This window comes from Dipodomys spectabilis, unplaced genomic scaffold, assembly GCF_019054845.1.
Source record: "Dipodomys spectabilis isolate Male_0828 unplaced genomic scaffold, ASM1905484v1 ptg000095l, whole genome shotgun sequence".
NCBI classification, from domain to species: domain Eukaryota; kingdom Metazoa; phylum Chordata; class Mammalia; order Rodentia; family Heteromyidae; genus Dipodomys; species Dipodomys spectabilis.
In genome coordinates this window covers 48,979,300-48,995,527 of record NW_024870772.1, presented here as the reverse complement: position 1 = coordinate 48,995,527, position 16,228 = coordinate 48,979,300, and the positions used below count along the sequence as shown (strand labels likewise).

At 47.7% G+C, this 16,228-nt stretch overlaps 2 protein-coding genes across 5 annotated transcripts in view; one reads left to right on the top strand and one right to left on the bottom strand.

Annotated features, from left to right (window-relative positions):
• Positions 1-3,115: 3,115 nt before the first annotated feature.
• The window catches only part of Gfm1 (G elongation factor mitochondrial 1), a 31,053-nt gene continuing 17,940 nt past the window's right edge, over positions 3,116-16,228 (bottom strand). For both annotated transcript variants that reach the window (XM_042685428.1, XM_042685429.1), the window contains 5 exons: positions 7,777-7,939; positions 5,801-5,945; positions 5,432-5,592; positions 4,379-4,432; positions 3,116-3,956 (listed from right to left, as the gene is read on the bottom strand). In XM_042685428.1, coding sequence (XP_042541362.1) covers positions 3,825-3,956; positions 4,379-4,432; positions 5,432-5,592; positions 5,801-5,945; positions 7,777-7,939 — 655 coding nt within the window. In that variant the 3' untranslated portion in view covers positions 3,116-3,824. The remainder of the gene's footprint in view (positions 3,957-4,378; positions 4,433-5,431; positions 5,593-5,800; positions 5,946-7,776; positions 7,940-16,228) is intronic.
• Positions 10,491-16,221, top strand: Lxn (latexin). 3 transcript variants are annotated; one of them, XM_042685432.1, is made up of 7 exons: positions 10,491-10,728; positions 11,648-11,710; positions 12,632-12,806; positions 13,216-13,352; positions 15,659-15,721; positions 15,954-16,048; positions 16,088-16,221. In XM_042685432.1, exons 1-7 carry the CDS (start codon positions 10,600-10,602, stop codon positions 16,092-16,094), a joined length of 669 nt encoding a protein of 222 aa, XP_042541366.1. In that variant the 5' UTR covers positions 10,491-10,599; the 3' UTR covers positions 16,095-16,221. The 3 variants fall into 3 exon arrangements, with proteins under 3 accessions (XP_042541366.1, XP_042541364.1, XP_042541365.1); XM_042685430.1 differs by having other exon boundaries at positions 10,492-10,728; positions 12,629-12,806; XM_042685431.1 differs by having other exon boundaries at positions 10,493-10,728; positions 12,629-12,806; positions 15,954-16,221.

The window sequence follows — 16,228 nt, the reverse complement described above, 5'->3', positions numbered from 1 at the left end:
GTTAATGGTATATTTTTAAAAAATTTAATAGCTGGGTGCTGGTGGCTCATGACTGTCATCCTAGCTACTCAGGAGGCTGAGATCTGAGGATCATGGTTCAAAGCTAGCCCGAACAGGAAAGTCCGTGAGACTCCTACCTCCAATAAATCACTAGAAAACAATAAGTGGTGTTGTGGCTCAAGTGGTAGAGCACTTGCCTTGAGCTGAAGAGTGCAGGGACAGCGCCCAGATCGAGCTCAAGCCCCATGACCAACAACAACAAAAATAATTAAAACCTTCAATTTGCATTTACCTTCCCAATATCCATGCAGTCACAAAGGAAAAGTCAGCTCTTCACCTATGTGGAAGTTGAGAGAAAGCTCTCTAAAGCATCAAAGCAACAATCTGCGGTGAGTAACTGGATCAAACTGAAGGCCAGAGATAGACTCCTTATCTGAAGTTCACTGCGTGATCTTTAAAAATAGATTCTGAGCACGTTCTTCGGCACACTGTGTTCTGAGATGTTTCATCGTTCTGTTTGGTTCAGCAATCCCCAAGGCCTTGCTCTCAGGAGCTACCGTCCAGCCCAGAGCAGAGCCTTGGCCGGGCCACCATCCAGCACAGAAGCTTCTTTTGGCCCTGGAGCAGAAGTGGGATGGACAGCCCCACAGAAGCTAGCCCAGCAAGGCTCCTTCTCCCGGCTCTGTTATCTTTGCAAGCACAAACAGGGCTTAACCTCTCCAGAATCTCGTCAGTCGACCTGTGGTGCATGCAGTGCCACATTCATTTGTTCAATCAATCTCTTCAGGGCTTGCAGAATTTTAAGAAAAAGGCAGAAACAGAATTTTGTCTGCATTGCATTTTATTCAAATCATTTGCATATTTACTACTTGATTTTTAAACAGAAGTTAAAACAGGTTCATTAAAAAGTATTCAGGGCTGGCAAAATGCTTGCTTGAGCCAGTATTGAGGCTTGAACTCAGGGCCTTGGTGCTGTCCCTGAAATCTTTCCACTCAAGGCTGGTAATAGATCCACTAGATCCACAGCTCCACTTCTGGCTTTCTGGTGGTTAAGAGAAGACTTTCCTGCTTGGGCTGGCTATCCTTAGAACTCAGCCTCCTGAGTAGCTAGGATTATAGGCATGAGCCACCAGTGCCCTGCTTTGCAGAAATCAACATTTACAGTAAGCAATGCAAATGGTTATCTTCTACAAAAGTATGCATTCCAACACATCACAACTTACTCATTCCTGGTGGCTTTCCAATTTAAGAATCACCAATGGCTGGAACCCTTCAACTCTGATGAAAAATCAAACTTCAGAATCCACTTTTTTTAGTGATTTCACATGTTATACAATGTTTGAGTAGGGAGGTAAGGATGAACAGAACGGGATTTGCATTTCTTTACACAAACCAGTAACCCAAAGTCTAATTAATCACACACAAGGCTGTGACCTATGTGAATTGCAAAAGCTGTTTCCTATTGTGCCTTGGGTCTATGTTCAGCGGCACTGCCCTGTTTCTTGCAATGCAGAGCACTGAACCTAGAGCTGTGCACACACAATGCAAGTGCTCTACCACCCAAGCTGCTTCCTAGACCTTTGGAGAAAGGATCATGCAGCTCATGTTAAGTTTATCTTTGCCCAGACTGGCCTCCAATGCATGATCCTCCTGTTTCCACCTTCCTGATAGCTGGGATTACAGGTATGTACATACTACTATGTCCGACTACCACAGCCGTGGCCCATGACACCGAGGCTTATTGGACTGGCCTGGAGAAGATTTAGAGGCCACATACTAGAGCTGGGCCTGGCTACATCTTTATGGAGCTCCCAGGTGACCTCCATGGTGGACAGGACCAGGCACGTTACTGCCCTACACACAAGGAATCCTGCCTTGGAAGGCTAGACTTCGCTATACCTATCACTGAGCTCCTGAGTTGGCAAGCCATGTGGGTTCTGGTCCCTGGTGCTCCTACTTGAACTGCGTGGCTTAGGGGGGCCAGATCATTGCTTAGGATGGATTACAGAGCTGGGATCTTTTCTGATACTATATAACCTTGCAACCAGAGTGGCTAACAAATTAAAAACTTGTCCAAATCTGCCCATTTTCTTGACTACTTACAATAACCAGGGGGCTGTGCTAAATTCTACAACTGTTTTCTCATCGGGAACAGAAAGTAATCCTGAAGGTCACATGGTGTGGATGAAATGCCGGAGCTCCATCTGCTGCTTTCATGGAGAAGAGCGGTAACCAAACCACTCACCTGAAACTTAGGGAGCTGTGCACTATTGGAGAAGTTTACCTCATTGTATCTTTGCTTCCCTCTCCCCCTCCACCCCCCCTCCCCCCCCTTGGTTCTGGGGCTTGAACTCAGGGCCTGGGCACTACCTCTGAGTTTTTTTTTTGTGGGTCGTGGGGCCTGAACTCTGGGCCTGGGCGCTGTACTTCAGCTCTTCAGCTATAGACTAGCGCCCTACCACTTAAGCCTCAGCCTCACCCCCAGCTTTTTCTGCTTATGTGGTGCTGAGGAATCGAACCCAGGGCCTCATGCATGCAAGGCAAGCACTCGACCACTGAGCCACATTCCCAGCCCCCTCTCTGAGCTTTTTTGCTTAAGGCTAGCATTCTACCACTTGTGCTACAGCTCCACTTCCAGCTTTTTGGTGGTTAACTACAGATAAAGAGTCTCACAGACCCTCTTGCCTGGACTGGCTTCAAACCACAATCCTGATTTCAGCCTCCAGAGTAGCTAGTTACAGATGTGAGCCACCAGTACCTGGCTCTTTGCTTCCTTTAGTACAAACTAGGTAAAACAGACTAGGTCCCACAGACTTGTGGGACTTAAACAATGCACTCAAACTACGTAGCAAATGTCTTCAAATTAGGTGGGCAATGCTTAGTACTCTCCTGCCTATGTCTTAAGTTGTGCTCCACCATGCCTAGTTGAACATGGAGCAATTTTTAGATGAAGTGGTTTTGAACAGTATGGCAGACCTGCCTGGGCATGTCTACCTGTTCTAGAACCAAAGGCCGTGACATTTGTTCTAATCTCTATGAATACAATAGATGATATATTCTAACAGGTACACACACAATCAAGCATTTACCGTGGGAATGAACTGACTGGCCAGCAGATATTTAAATTACATTTTATTATTTAGGGTCACAGAAATGATGAACACAGAAAAGGACAGTATGGGTGAGGATCTGTTCTGACACAGAAAAGGACAGTATGGGTGAGGATCTGTTCTGACACTTCACGTGGGATTGCAGGTGACATTTCACTCCTCGGCGGCAGCTCCAAGTTCTCAGAAGTCACACTGAAGTGCCACAGCCGTGTGTGCCACAGAGACTCAGCTGGTATTTCATAGCCCAACAGAGTACTGAAAACTCTGCCCACTCATGACATGCCATGGAATGTCCTACGTACGCAAAACAATGCTTCCATATTGAAGCAAATTAGGAACAAAACCTTGAGCATGTCTGCTCTGTATACTGTTTTCCCAGTTTTCCTCTCTGTGCAAAATTCTCATGATAGAAATAAATTTGTGAAGAGAGTTTATACACACTCCATGCAGACAAGTGTAACTCGAGTTAGCCTCTTCCTCTGTTAGAGAGCAAATGATTTCAATCATTTCACAGGGATCCACAATCACATTTCACCTGAGCTTTTCCAATGAATTATTGACCATGTGCAGAGCGGAGGTACACACAGGCTTATCTCTGCATGTAGGAAGTTCCTGAAGGGGTGAAAGGGCCAGAAGACACTTGACTCAGCAACCTGAGTTCTCGCTGCAGGGATCCGTCTCAGCAATTAAAGTTACTCAGGTGGAAGTGAGCGGTCAGTTCTTGGCTTTCCCTTTTTTCGCAGGAAGCTGCCCCGTGGCTTCCAGGTATTTGTTAACGAGGTCCTCCTGAGTGGACGCTGAGCACGGCTGGTATTTGCAGTACTCCATGGTGTACTCCCCCTTTCCCTGAGATGGAGGAGAAAGAAGGGAGGGAGGAGAGGGGGGAGAAAGGGAGGGAAAGAAGTTTTTCAGCTGCCAATTACGGGTCAGGATTTCACAAATGTGCCTGGTGTTTGCAGCACTGCAGCAAGGTTTAAGCTTCATATTAACGCTGCTTATGAGCTGGGCACCAGTGGCTCCTGCCTGTAATGTCAGCCCAGCTACTCAGGAGGCTGACATCTGAGGATCTTGGTTCAAAGCCAGACCAGGCAGAAAAGTCTGTGAGACTCATGTCCACAGACTCAACCAGAAAAAAGCCAGAAGCAGAGCTGAGGCTCAAGTGGCAGAGCGCCAGTCTTGAGTGAAAAAGCCACGCGAGAGCAAAAGGTCCTGATCTCCAGCCCCAGTGCCCCGGCATAAGAAGGAGAAACAAAATGAAAGCGACTCACCTCTGTGCATGACCTGAGTTCAGTGGAGTAACCAAACATCTCATTGAGAGGGATCTGAAACAAACACAATATAGGACAGCACGGCGTGTTGAAAAGTTGCTTACTGCATGAGATTTCGATTTCTAAAGAACCCTGGATTAAAAGAACTAAAATCCAAAGAGAATTATCTGTTTTATGTTAAGTGGACATCACTCCAACGGGCAGACATACAAGGAATGAAAGCTGTGGCTTCACAGACCACGTACCACCGATGGCCTGTCTCCCCTCCTCATCCCCACTGACATCCCTGCCCCTGCTTCCTGGCACCACGCCCCCACGTGCACAAGGATTTCCAGGCAAACTCGCACTGGTTCCTATTTATGGTGCTAGGGGCTAAGCCCAGGGCAAGTGGGTGGGGCATGTGCTCTCTCAGAAGCCCCCAGCAGGACCCCTCGGCTCCGGCATGCTATTCCATGTAGGAGGCCTGGTAACACGAAGCACACTTCTGTCCTCAGGAAATGTAAATCAAGACAGGAGTCAAGACAAGAAAGGACATTAGACATTATCCAAATAAATCAGAGCTAACGTAATAAAGCCCCTGTATAAGCAAAGCTAAAATGAGAAAGGAAACTAACACACCTGAGAAAATGGCATATGCATAAAAGAACCAAATAAAATGAATCTGATATTTAACTTTTGCACTTAAGAATTGTTCTAACATGGGGCTGAGAAGGTGGCTCAGTGGTAGAGCGCTTGCCTTGCATGCTCGAGACCCTGGGTTCAATTCCTCAGCACCACATAAGCAAAAAGAAAAAAGCCGGGAGTGGCGCTGTGGCTCAAGTGATAGAGCACTAGCCTTTAGCTGAAGAGCTGAGGGACAGCGCCCAGGCACAGAGTTCAGGCCCCACGACCAGACCCCCCCCCCCCCCCCAAAAAAAGAATTGTTCTAACAGCAAAGTAGAAGCCACAGATCCCACAGGGAGAGGCATCCGTTCGCCTTGCCATCTCCAGGAGCAACAGCTGGGTGTCCTTATCTGGAAGTTCTGCAGGGCTGTCCCTGAGCACTGCCCTCACCTCCGCATACACCGTGAAACTGTCCTCCACTCCATCCTGCCCTGTGATCACCCCGTGCCGCCGGCTGATGCCTGCGATGACCGGTCCCTGGAATTCGTTCGGGGCTATAACTTCCACAGACATGATCGGCTCAAGAACACACAACGTTGTATTTGCCAAGGCTGTGTTAAGATAAAAAAGTTGTCATTAACCAAACTCCCTCTCTCCCAAAGGTACACCTTGTCGACTGGTCTTGACTCATTACAAAACTGTCAAAGGACGATTCGAACAAATTTGTTGGCTTAAGCTTTATTCATTTAGTTTTCTATCACCCTACCTGGCTGCTGAGCCTGCGCTGATGATCTGGCATGGGAGGCAGGGCGAGCTCACCTTGTTTGAGAGCACCTTCTCCAGCTCGGATGAAAGAGATCTCATTGGAGTCAACCATGTGGTGAGCTCCATCTTGTAGAACAAACCGGAGCCCAGAGAGCTTGTGACCAGAAAGCGGGCCCTTCTCACAGGCGTCCAGAAAGCCCTGCCAATGACGAAGACAAGTGGGCACGAGTGGATTTCACTACAGATGAATGCACAACACCCAGGCAGCTCGTGGTGGTCAGTGTGACAGGGAGATGTGTGCTATGCTTCATCTCTAGAAAAGCCTTAAAGGAAACTCTTCACCACTCTCAAGTTTCACCACAGCAGCATCGGGAGGCACAGTCCCTGGAAAAGCTCCCTCTCACGGGAGGGAACCGGCTGGAAAGGCACACTGAGAAAGCGAGCGATCCTTCTCATCCCTCAACCTCAGGGGCTGCCCAGCGCTCATGCCCCGTCGCAGAGGCAATGGACAGACAACCTGGAAGACAACCTAGACCTGTGCCTGTACAGCAGCCTGCGCGGCTGCTCTGCCTGGCTGGCCACTGGTGAGCAACACGGGGTCAGGGAGTTATAGCTAAGAGGCGTCAGCTTTACTGAGGTGTAACAGATACATACGCCACAGATATCTAAAGTAAGTTTGATAGGTTGCAATTTTTTTTCCAGCCATTCTAGCTGCCCCTCAAGTCCATGGTATTTCTGGCATTTCAGAAGTGTAAGTGATGTGTGCTGAAGATGGAAGGTGTCCTTGTACGTTAACCCTGGAGAAATCAGACCATCTAAGTGTGGATAACACAAGTATTTTCTTACCATGAGAGTAGAGTGAATAGGGTACATCAACCGCGAAAAATTCTACCACCATTAAAAAAAATTATAATCAGTTCAGAAAGATTTTTAAGTTAAAAAGTAAACAAAAGCCAGGAACTGGTGGCTCATGCCTGTAATCCTAGCTACTCATGAGGCTGAGACTCAAAGGATCACGGTTAGAAGCCAACCTAGGTAGGAAGGCCCTTAAGACTCCATCTCCAAAATAGCCAGCTGAAAAGTTGGGGTGGAGGCATGGCTCACATGGTAAAGTACCAGCTAAGCTATCAAGCCAAATGCATTTTGAGGCCCTGAGGTCAAGCCCCAGCAGTGAAAAAACAAAACAACCCAACCCCTCAGTCCATATGAACAAAAGAACTGTTTAAGGAATACAATGGCCTTAAAACAAGTGGTCTGAAAAGCAAAGAAAGCATCAGTGCCTGCAAAGCACTTTCCAATTCCCACAGATATTACTTGTATCTGCTGTCCACTTGGTGTGGGTGTTAAGTGTGGGTGAGGACCTGGGATTCAGCCCCAGCATCACTGTAGGAAAAAAATAGAACACACAAAACTTCCATGAAGCTGGGAGCCGGTGGCTCATGCCTATAATCCTAGCTACTCAGTAGGCTGAGATCTGAGGATCGCAGTTCAAAGCCAGCCCAGGCAGGAAACTCCGTGAGACTCTTATCTCCAATAAAACCACAAGAAAACTGGAAGTGGTGCTGTGGCTCAAGTGGCAGAGCACTCGCTTTGAGCTGAAGAGTGCAGGAACAGCGCCCAGTCCCAGAGTTCAAGCCACACAACCGGAAAACAAAACAAAACAAAACAACAACAACAACAAAACCCAAAAGACAAAACAAAAAAACTTCCATGAATCCTGGAAGACCTCTGCAAATCTTACATGCTGACTACACTGAGTGGTAGCAGCTTCCACAAGCTGAAGAGAGATGGTGCGCGGGACGAGGAGGCAGAGGGACTGGGTGCAGGATGAGGAGGCAGAGGGGAAGCTGGCAGAGCACCACCGCAGGGCAGGTGTTCAGTTAATGACTTCATGCCGAGGACCCCAAGTCAAAGGGAGAGCCCAGCAGCTAAAGATGCAGGATTGTTACCACAATGATCCAGGCCCACGTGATCGGAGGTAACAAGCTGGTGTTAAACAGATAAAATTGTGAAAGCCTGGAGACGTTTACCTTTTCTATAGCAGGCACAAACTGCTTTGGAATGTTCGCCCCGAACGTCTCATCGGCAAACTCCAGCTTGGTGTAGTTGTCCGGGTCCAGGGGCTCCAGCACACCTATCACCTTCCCAAACTGGCCTGCACCGCCAGACTGCTTTTTGTGTGTGAACTCAAACCTGAAGTGTTAGGAAGGAGAAAAACCAAAGCAAGGAAAAGATGAATATAAGGAGCGTACCATACAAGTTTACTGTACAAGTTTAAAAAGGTCTCTCTTAAAGGTAGATGAATACAGCCATACTATTCAATGTTCACGTGTGAAAGCGGAATCAGGCAAGCTGAAGGGTGGGAGAGATGGGCAAGGATGAAGCGGTGATGCTCATCAAGATGCACTGCACTCACAAACAGCCATGTTGAACAGAAATCCCTCTGCAGGACTACTTGAAAATAGAAAAACAAATTCTTCTCTTGCTTTTCTGGGACTGAATGGGGGACCCACACACCTAAACAATCCAGTTTTTAATTCTACTGATTTTGAATTTCAAAAGAGTAATGAAAAGGTAAGTTCAGGGTAGCTGGGTAGGTGGCTCAGTGGTAGAGCGCTTGCCTTACATGCATGAGGCCCTGAGTTCGATTCCTCAGCACCACATAAGCAGAAAAAGCCAAAAGTGGCTCTGTGACTTAAGGGATAGAGTGCTAGCCTTGAGCTGAAGAGCTGAGGGACAGCGCCTGGGCCCAGAGGTTCAGGGTAAGGCTGTCGTCTCCCAGTACAGTGGAAAGCACTCCCCTGTTCTGCAGGAGCCTCCCTCCTGGCTGCCGCTTCTCCTGGATCTCTGCCATGGAGGACAGTCACTGAGGTGAGAACTTCCACCACAGCTTCTGTCCCCCACACTTCCCACTTGATTTACCTACTCCAGCACCACAGGTTCTAATCAACACCCCAAAACAACTAGGGTCCCAAGGACAGTAACTAAGATGTCATCCGAAGACTGGGCCAATGGCTGCTCCACACAGTGAATGGGATCCTAAGTGGAACAGGTATTTTACATATATGTTAAACAAGTGAACACAGCTGCTATTTTACAGGAAAGGCGTATTGTGAAATATACTGTCTGCAGGCCATTTCTTCTTTGACCTGAAACTGTCTCTCAAGTCAGGAAGGCAGAAGAGGCTAACCACTTTCAAGTGTTGGTGGTGAAGGCAGGGAGATTTATCACACACAAGGACCGGGGAGCAGCTGGGAGGAAGTAAACTCGGGCGTGGGCACGGGCCTCTGTGGCAGCCAGGAGGAGGTGAGTCCAGAACAGCTGGGTGTGAATGTGCCTTGTAATCAACTAGTGGTCAAGGGCTTCAGGGTGGGCTGCGGGAAGCCAAGTCCCAGGAGGGAAGAAGGCTGAGCGTAAGGACCTCCAAACCCATGGACACTCAGGTGTTGTCCCAGGTGCAGCAAAGCCGCCCTGTGGTCAGACCGTAGGTGTGTTGTGAGGAACGCTGTTTCACTAAAACATCATGACACATCAACATTATGTGAACCTGGAACTGTGCTTGTTTACCTCTAATTTTTTTTTTTTTTTTTTTTGCCAGTCCTGGGGCGTGAACCTAGGGCCTGGGCACTGTCCCTAAGCTTGGTTTGCTCAAGGCTAGCACTTTACCACAAAAGCCACAGTGCCACTTCCAGGTTTTTCTGTGTATGTGGTACCGAGGAATGGAATCCAGGGCTTCATGCATGCTTGGCAAGCAGTCTACCATGAAGCCATCTTCCCAGCCCTTGTTTTGATATTATAGTCATGCCACAATTGCAAGCCCTAGATATCTGATGTTCATGCAGTTACAGTGGAATTTACCTGAGCCTAGAAACCCACAATAATTGTTCCTTGAAAGTCAATCTGTTAATCGGGTCTGAGAATAATGGCTGAACGGGACACCTGGCGTCTAAGCACCCAGTAGGGAATGAGGTCCTCTCAATACCGTTAGCAACATCTACACAGGCACCAGCTTTCCCTTTTGATGTAATGATCACATCTGGAAGCCAATGAGGCTGCTCGGCCATGCTCCATTCATGCCACAGCCTGTGGCACTGGCTTTCACCTAGAGAGCTCCCCTCCCCCATACTTCTCTGCATACAAGGCAGATGTTACCACAAAGTTCTGAAACTTAAAACCTCGCTGCCAAGCAGAGTGCTAGCTCATTCGTATGCACTCAGCCTTTCTCTCCTGGACACTCTCCAATGAGCACTTCATTTAAAAGATTCACACACACAGACACACACAGACACACACCCCTATTCCAGGGTAGAGGACGGGTCCTGGCCCTGACTGGGAGGCAGCTAACCTTCACCGGTGACCTCCTAGCAGAAAGGTGAGCAGGGCCATCTTCAATCACAATAAAATGCTACTTGGCACAGCACGACCACGGCTCCGCCCTCCCCCCAGGCCTCCCAGCTGACGGAGGGGGTAGGGGCAGCCACCACGCAGGCCCCTCTCCCGTGCCCCGGGTGTGGACGGCGTGGGCAGCGAGGTTAGGACACACGGGGCCGGGGCGCACACACCGGTGTCGTGGGGAGACCGAGGCCCTCGGGGCGATCACGTTTTCCGGTCCGTGAGGGCGCAGAACCGCCCCGCACCTCCAGACCCAGGCGCCGCCTCGCTGGAGCGGGCGGGGCCGCCTCCCAAGGAGCGGGCGGGGCCTGGGAAGGGCCGTGGCCTACGCGGGAGCGGGAGGAAGGGGAGGAAGGGGAGGGCGCCGAACGGCACGCACGCGCCCGGCCCTGCCCAACCCAGCCAGGCCCGGGGACACCCAGCGCTTGCCTCGACCCCGCCACACCCGTCCAAGCGCGAAAATGGAGCTTCCGCCCAGCCACTCGGCGGCCTCCAGGGCGGCCTCGGTGGCAGAGAGCTGCGTCAACTACCAGCAGGGCACCCCGCACAAGCTGTTCCAGGTGCGGGCGGTGGAGCAGGCGCGCCGGGAGGTGAGCGCACGCGGGGCCTCCGCCCCGGGGCTGGGGACATCGGGAGGTGAGCGCAGGCGGGGTCTCACTCGGGGTCTGGGGACCCGCAGGAGGTGAATGCACGCGGGGCCTCCACCCGGGGTCTCCTCTTGCTGAGGCTCGCTCCTGGGACAGTCTGGGGAGGGACAGGCTGGGGACAGTTTGCGTTGCAGTTCCGGAGCTGTTTCCACCATAAGGCAGACACACGCGAGATTGTATGCACGCTCCGGGCGGGGTGGGAAGATACAGAATCGCATGTGGGCTGAGGCTGGCCTGGCCACACACAGCATGCCCCAGTGAGGAACAAAATACCCATGACAGGGCTATTAGCGTGGCTGGGATTTGAGACACCCTGTTTCCACTTCTCTGTTGCATAGACTGCCAGAGATTTCATTCCAGATTGCACCAGGTAACACAAGGGAGTCGTCTCCACGTATATCCCTTGATTTAAAGGCTGAATAGCTAAATGCCTGTCTTACTCTTGTAAGAACTGTCAGGTGGAGTGAGACAGAAGAGGTACTCAGGCCCAGCAGGCTTCCAACACTTTCAGCCATCTGCCTGGAGGCGGACTCGATATTCACTGACAGAGGCTACACTGCTCTAAGAAAAAGCTGCCGCACAATTTCCTACCCACCCACTGGTGACAGCCTTCTAGTGGTCATGAGCTGTGCCTAGTGTACGTGTGTACTTCTGTCCTCACTGCGGTTCCATCCACATTGCACCTGGCCCCCAAACCTGCTGAATTAGGGGGTACACATCTGGTGACATGCCTTTTCAAAGACACCAGGTTTTCATCTTTTCTTCCCACTTGCCAACTTCCCGACCAAAAGGCCTTCTAATGATGCAAATACCCGATTTATTACAGTACTTCCTTCTCTCTATCCCATTCTCTTTATTTTAGGATCTTCCAGGAAGAGGGCACAAGTATCACATTAAATTTTCTGTGGAAGAAATTATCCAAAAAGTAAGTAGGATGCCCTTTTTAGTCAAACATTTGCCAGCTTCTTTGCTTAGGGGTTTAAATTATTGTGAAATCCCAGATTTTTATAAAATACTGACCAAGTGAGCTACGCTTATGTGAGTCTGTATTATGAGTTATTTCTATTAAGCCACTTTGCAATCTGTCCTTCATTTGGAACAGTATACTCAATAAGAAGTCTGAACTTCTACCTCCTGGAGCTAAGTGAGTTTACTCTCCGGTCTTCTGACTTTCTACTTGATTTTGGTTAGGTATTTAACCAAAGTTAGTGCTTCTAAACATTAGGAAGCAATGGCCAACTTATACCACTGTTAGGGCCTTTTCATAAGCAGGCAAAATTTTAAAGTTTATACACCTGTCAAGTTATTAATGAGACAAAACTACCATGCGCATGTTGATGTGTTAAAGAACTTGCCCCCTTGTGTGTGGTTCACAAGAGATACATGCTACCATGAAGAATTCATGAGGCCTCTGAGCTGTTGGCTAGACAAAGCCAAGTGCTACAGTCTTATCTACCTGTATACCGTCGGGCTAGTTTTATACCTAGTTATAAGCTGCTGTATCTTCATTTAGGAACAGAGTAAGAATAATAGAAAAACTAAAGTAAGCAGTCTTGAGTTAATATATGACAAGAAACTAAAATTTAGTTTTACCATAGACATTTTTAGCCTATTTAAAGTTTCAGGATTAGAATTTACAAGATTAGGAAGCCTAGTAAGTGATAAATGTTAAGTTATCTATTTTAGGTTACCTTCCTGATACCTTTAGAAAACTTAACAGTTGTTAAGCCCAACTAGATACCTGGGAAAACAAGCTCTCTGAAGTCAAGTCTGAAACACTGTTAGAGGCCTATCTAGGAAAACATCCAGAGTAAAGGTCCTTTGTAAAAAATGTTTCAAACAGCAGGTTACAGTGAACTGCACGGCCGAGGTGCTTTACCCGCCACCAGGACAGGACATTGCACCCGAGGTCAACTTCACATTCCAAGGGGGCATCGGAGAGAACCCAGATGAGGAAGACAACAAGTTTTACCAGACCCTCAAGTCCACAAAGGAACCACTAGCAGCACAGAACATTCCAGGTAACACACATGGTGTGACAAAGTATGGTTTTCAACCTCAAGATTAATCCCCAGAGTGCTAGCCTGGCCAAGTACGAAACAACCCCTGAGTTCAAAACTCCATACTGACAAAGGAAGGAAAATAGCTTAATCTCGATTATCTATGCTTAAAATTGCTAGACAGAGCTATGTTAGAGATAGGATGGCTTTTGCAAAAACATTCATCACTAGTCTCATCAAACACAAGAAGGAACTTTGAAATTTTATGGATCTGTAGCTTTTAATTATTTTTGGTACCCATTCGAAGAAAACTAAAATATGGAAATTTAGCCTTTTCCTTTAAGAAAAAAAAGAATTTAGCATTGATTTCTAAAATACATTAATATTGTATATTCAAAGTAACTTATCATATGAATGTTTCTCTCACCAGACAATTTTGGAAATGTACCTCCACAGATGAAGCCTGTTCAACACTTAGCCCAGGTTGCCTGTGGTTATATAATATGGCAGAATTCAACTGAAAATACATGGTATAAAATGGCAAAAATTCAAACTGTCAAGCAGGTGGTAAGTGATCTCTTATCAAGCACACTCTCGGCAGTGCTGGCATTGATGACACGTGCTTCATTTGTTCCACATGCCATCTAGGGAACCAGGTTTTCTGAGGGAGTGGCCAGTCAGTCAAGACCCAGGGCAGAGTTGTAGAAAGAGTGCAAAGGTCACACATTTGACTAGGAGATGCAAAGCCCACGCCTCCCTTGCTCAGTGTGTCTCCAGTAACTGGGCTGGGTTAGTTTGCATTCCCCAGCACTAGAGAAAGGAAGCCAGGGCTGCAGGAACATTTTTGGTGGAGAGCGGCTTGGCGGTGCTCTTGAAGCACCAGGGCAACCATGGAAATGAACCTTTTATGTTCAGCAAGCTGGACTTTATTAACTGTGACTCTGCTTGCTCACTCTTAGAGGCAGGACAGGCCCTGGCACACGGTATAGATAATGATTCCCACAGGGGAAGGTGCACGCTCAAAAGTGAAGACCTGAGGTACAAATCTGGCCATTCTGGGTTCAGCTTAATACAGAGTATTTCCTTTGGCAATATAAATTTTATCTGCAATACCAAATTTCAGCTTCCTTTCTCTATTGAACAGTGTGCCTCAACTACTTAAGGGACTTGCCTGGCCTATTCCGCAGGGACTAGTGTGAGGGAGAGTAGCAGCAGAATTGTCATAGTCTGTGTGGGGTGGATTACTGTCCACCTCTGCAATAGTTCCAATCACTTTTTAGCTCACTGAGTGGAGTTTTCTTAATCTACAGTCTCCTATCTTAGTTGTTGGTAGCTTTAGGTTTTCTTAAGTCTGCTATGAGAACTACTTAGAAGTGTATCTATTGGCCCGGCACTGGTGGCTCCTGTCTGTAATCCTATATTCAGGAGGCTGAGGATCTTGGTTCAAAGCCATCCTGGGAAGAAAGGCCGTGAGACTGTTATCTCCAGTTAGCCAGCAAAAAGCCAGAAGTGGATATCATCTAGACTAGAGCACAAGAAGCCCACAACAGTTCTGATCTACTCCTGTGTGCAAGGTCTTTTCCTGCTGCCTTGCCTCAGTGCTGGCAGCTACTGGGCAGCTAAGCAGATCTCCCCACAGGCTTCTGAAACCAGTTGACACCAAGCACCTGGCACGTGGAAGGCAGGAAATGAGCTGAGCACTCAGTGTGGTGCTGAGTCCTGGCCTACAAATTGCAGCATCTGGAGAATAGGAGCCTGCTTTCTAGTCACCAGCATTAAGGGAGCACAGCACTCCTGTAGGTGCTGTGGCCTTGCCCCGAGTCTAGGCACAGAGGGCATGAACTCACAGTCAGTGTTTTCTTGAGCTACATCTATCAATCTATTTACATAAGTGTTACTAGTTTTTTTTTTTAACTCTTACAAAACTTCACCATATTGTGATTTTGAAGCATTAGTCAACAGAGGCTTTAACCACTCATGCCTTTACCCATGAAGATTTGACGTGTAGGAGCCCTTAAGTGGTGCATATGTGATCTTTATTTTTTTCTGTGGGGCTTGAACTCTGGGCCTGGGTGCTGTCCCTCAGCTCTTCAGCTCAAGGCTAGCGCTCTAACACTTGAGCCACAGCACCACTCCCAGCCTTTTCTGCTTATGTGGTACTAAGGAATCGAACCCAGGGCCTCAATCATGCAAGGCAAGCACTCTACCACTGAGCTACCTTCCCAGCCCAAGAAGCATTCCTTACAGTGGTGTTCAAGGCAAAGTCTGCTGGGAGACAGTCTGAGGAGAGAACCCTACATCCTTACTTGACCTGGGCTACTTCACTGTTAACCAAGGAACCCACTGGAGTCTAAGGGCTGTCTCCATACCATGGGACGTGTGAGTGCGCTGAGGGGGACAGTGGGGCGGGCTGCTCCCACACCTGGCAGGTGGGCAGCATCTGCCCCCTTCTGCACAGATCATGGTGTAAATACTAATTATTCCCAAAGCAAGGAGCAGCTCAGAACAAAGTTTCCAGTGTACTATCAGAGAACTACATTTGTTACACCTTCTTGCGTTCCATTTTCTAAAAGAGAATTTCTTTTGTAAAACTGATTTTTAAATGTACGTATCATTTAGATGACCTCACCAATGAAACATTAAAGATCCTTGAATAAAACAAGCTATACACCACAAATTGCAAAATAAAAACAAATGAATAAGTTTTTAGAGTAACAAGTACAAAACACTGATTTCAAAATGTAGGTTGACACAATTTTTCTGTCAGAGTAAATTATGACTTTCAATTTTCCCTTTTACCTAAGTGGGAGTATCAAAATCATGTAAATCACAGTATCACTTTGACTAATGGTGGTTTTGTTTTTCTGTCCCAGCAAAGGAACGATGACTTTATTGAGCTAGACTATAGCATTCTGCTACATGACATTGCGTCTCAGGTACAGTGGCTTTACCTTTCCTTGATGCCTCTACTAGAAACCGAGAAGCCCTTTGCAGCTAGGGAGCTAGACTGAATCTGACACTCGAGTTAGAATCTATGTAAATCCAGATAGGAGTGTATATTAGGTGTAGCTATTTTAATGGTTTTGTGCTGTTCTTTATGAACATGGCTTTATTGCCAAAAAAGTGCAACATCAATTTCACCCTGGCCCTGGTTTTCTTTGTTTGCAGGAGATTATTCCTTGGCAAATGCAAGTTCTCTGGCACCCACAATATGGCACAAAAGTAAAACATAACAGTCGCCTCCCAAAAGAAGCAGAGCTGGAATAAGCCAAGACCTTCAGGTGAGCGGAGTCAGACACATGCCTGTGACCTGCACACCAGTCCTCGCTGGGATCTAGCCTAGGGCCCGAGCAAACCCCAAAGTGTCACCACATAGAAACATCTTCATTAACTGTAACAGTGCCATGTGTATTCCATAATAAATGATTCCATTTCAGCCTTGT

Coding starts and splice junctions, on each gene's coding strand:
- Lxn (XM_042685430.1), top strand. CDS start 10,600: ATGGAGCTTCCGCCCAGCCACTCGGCGGCCTCCAGGGCGGCCTCGGTG. Junction 10,729..11,647: donor TGGAGCAGGCGCGCCGGGAG/GTGAGCGCACGC, acceptor TCTTTATTTTAG/GATCTTCCAGGAAGAGGGCA. Junction 13,353..15,658: donor TTCAAACTGTCAAGCAGGTG/GTAAGTGATCTC, acceptor TTTCTGTCCCAG/CAAAGGAACGATGACTTTAT.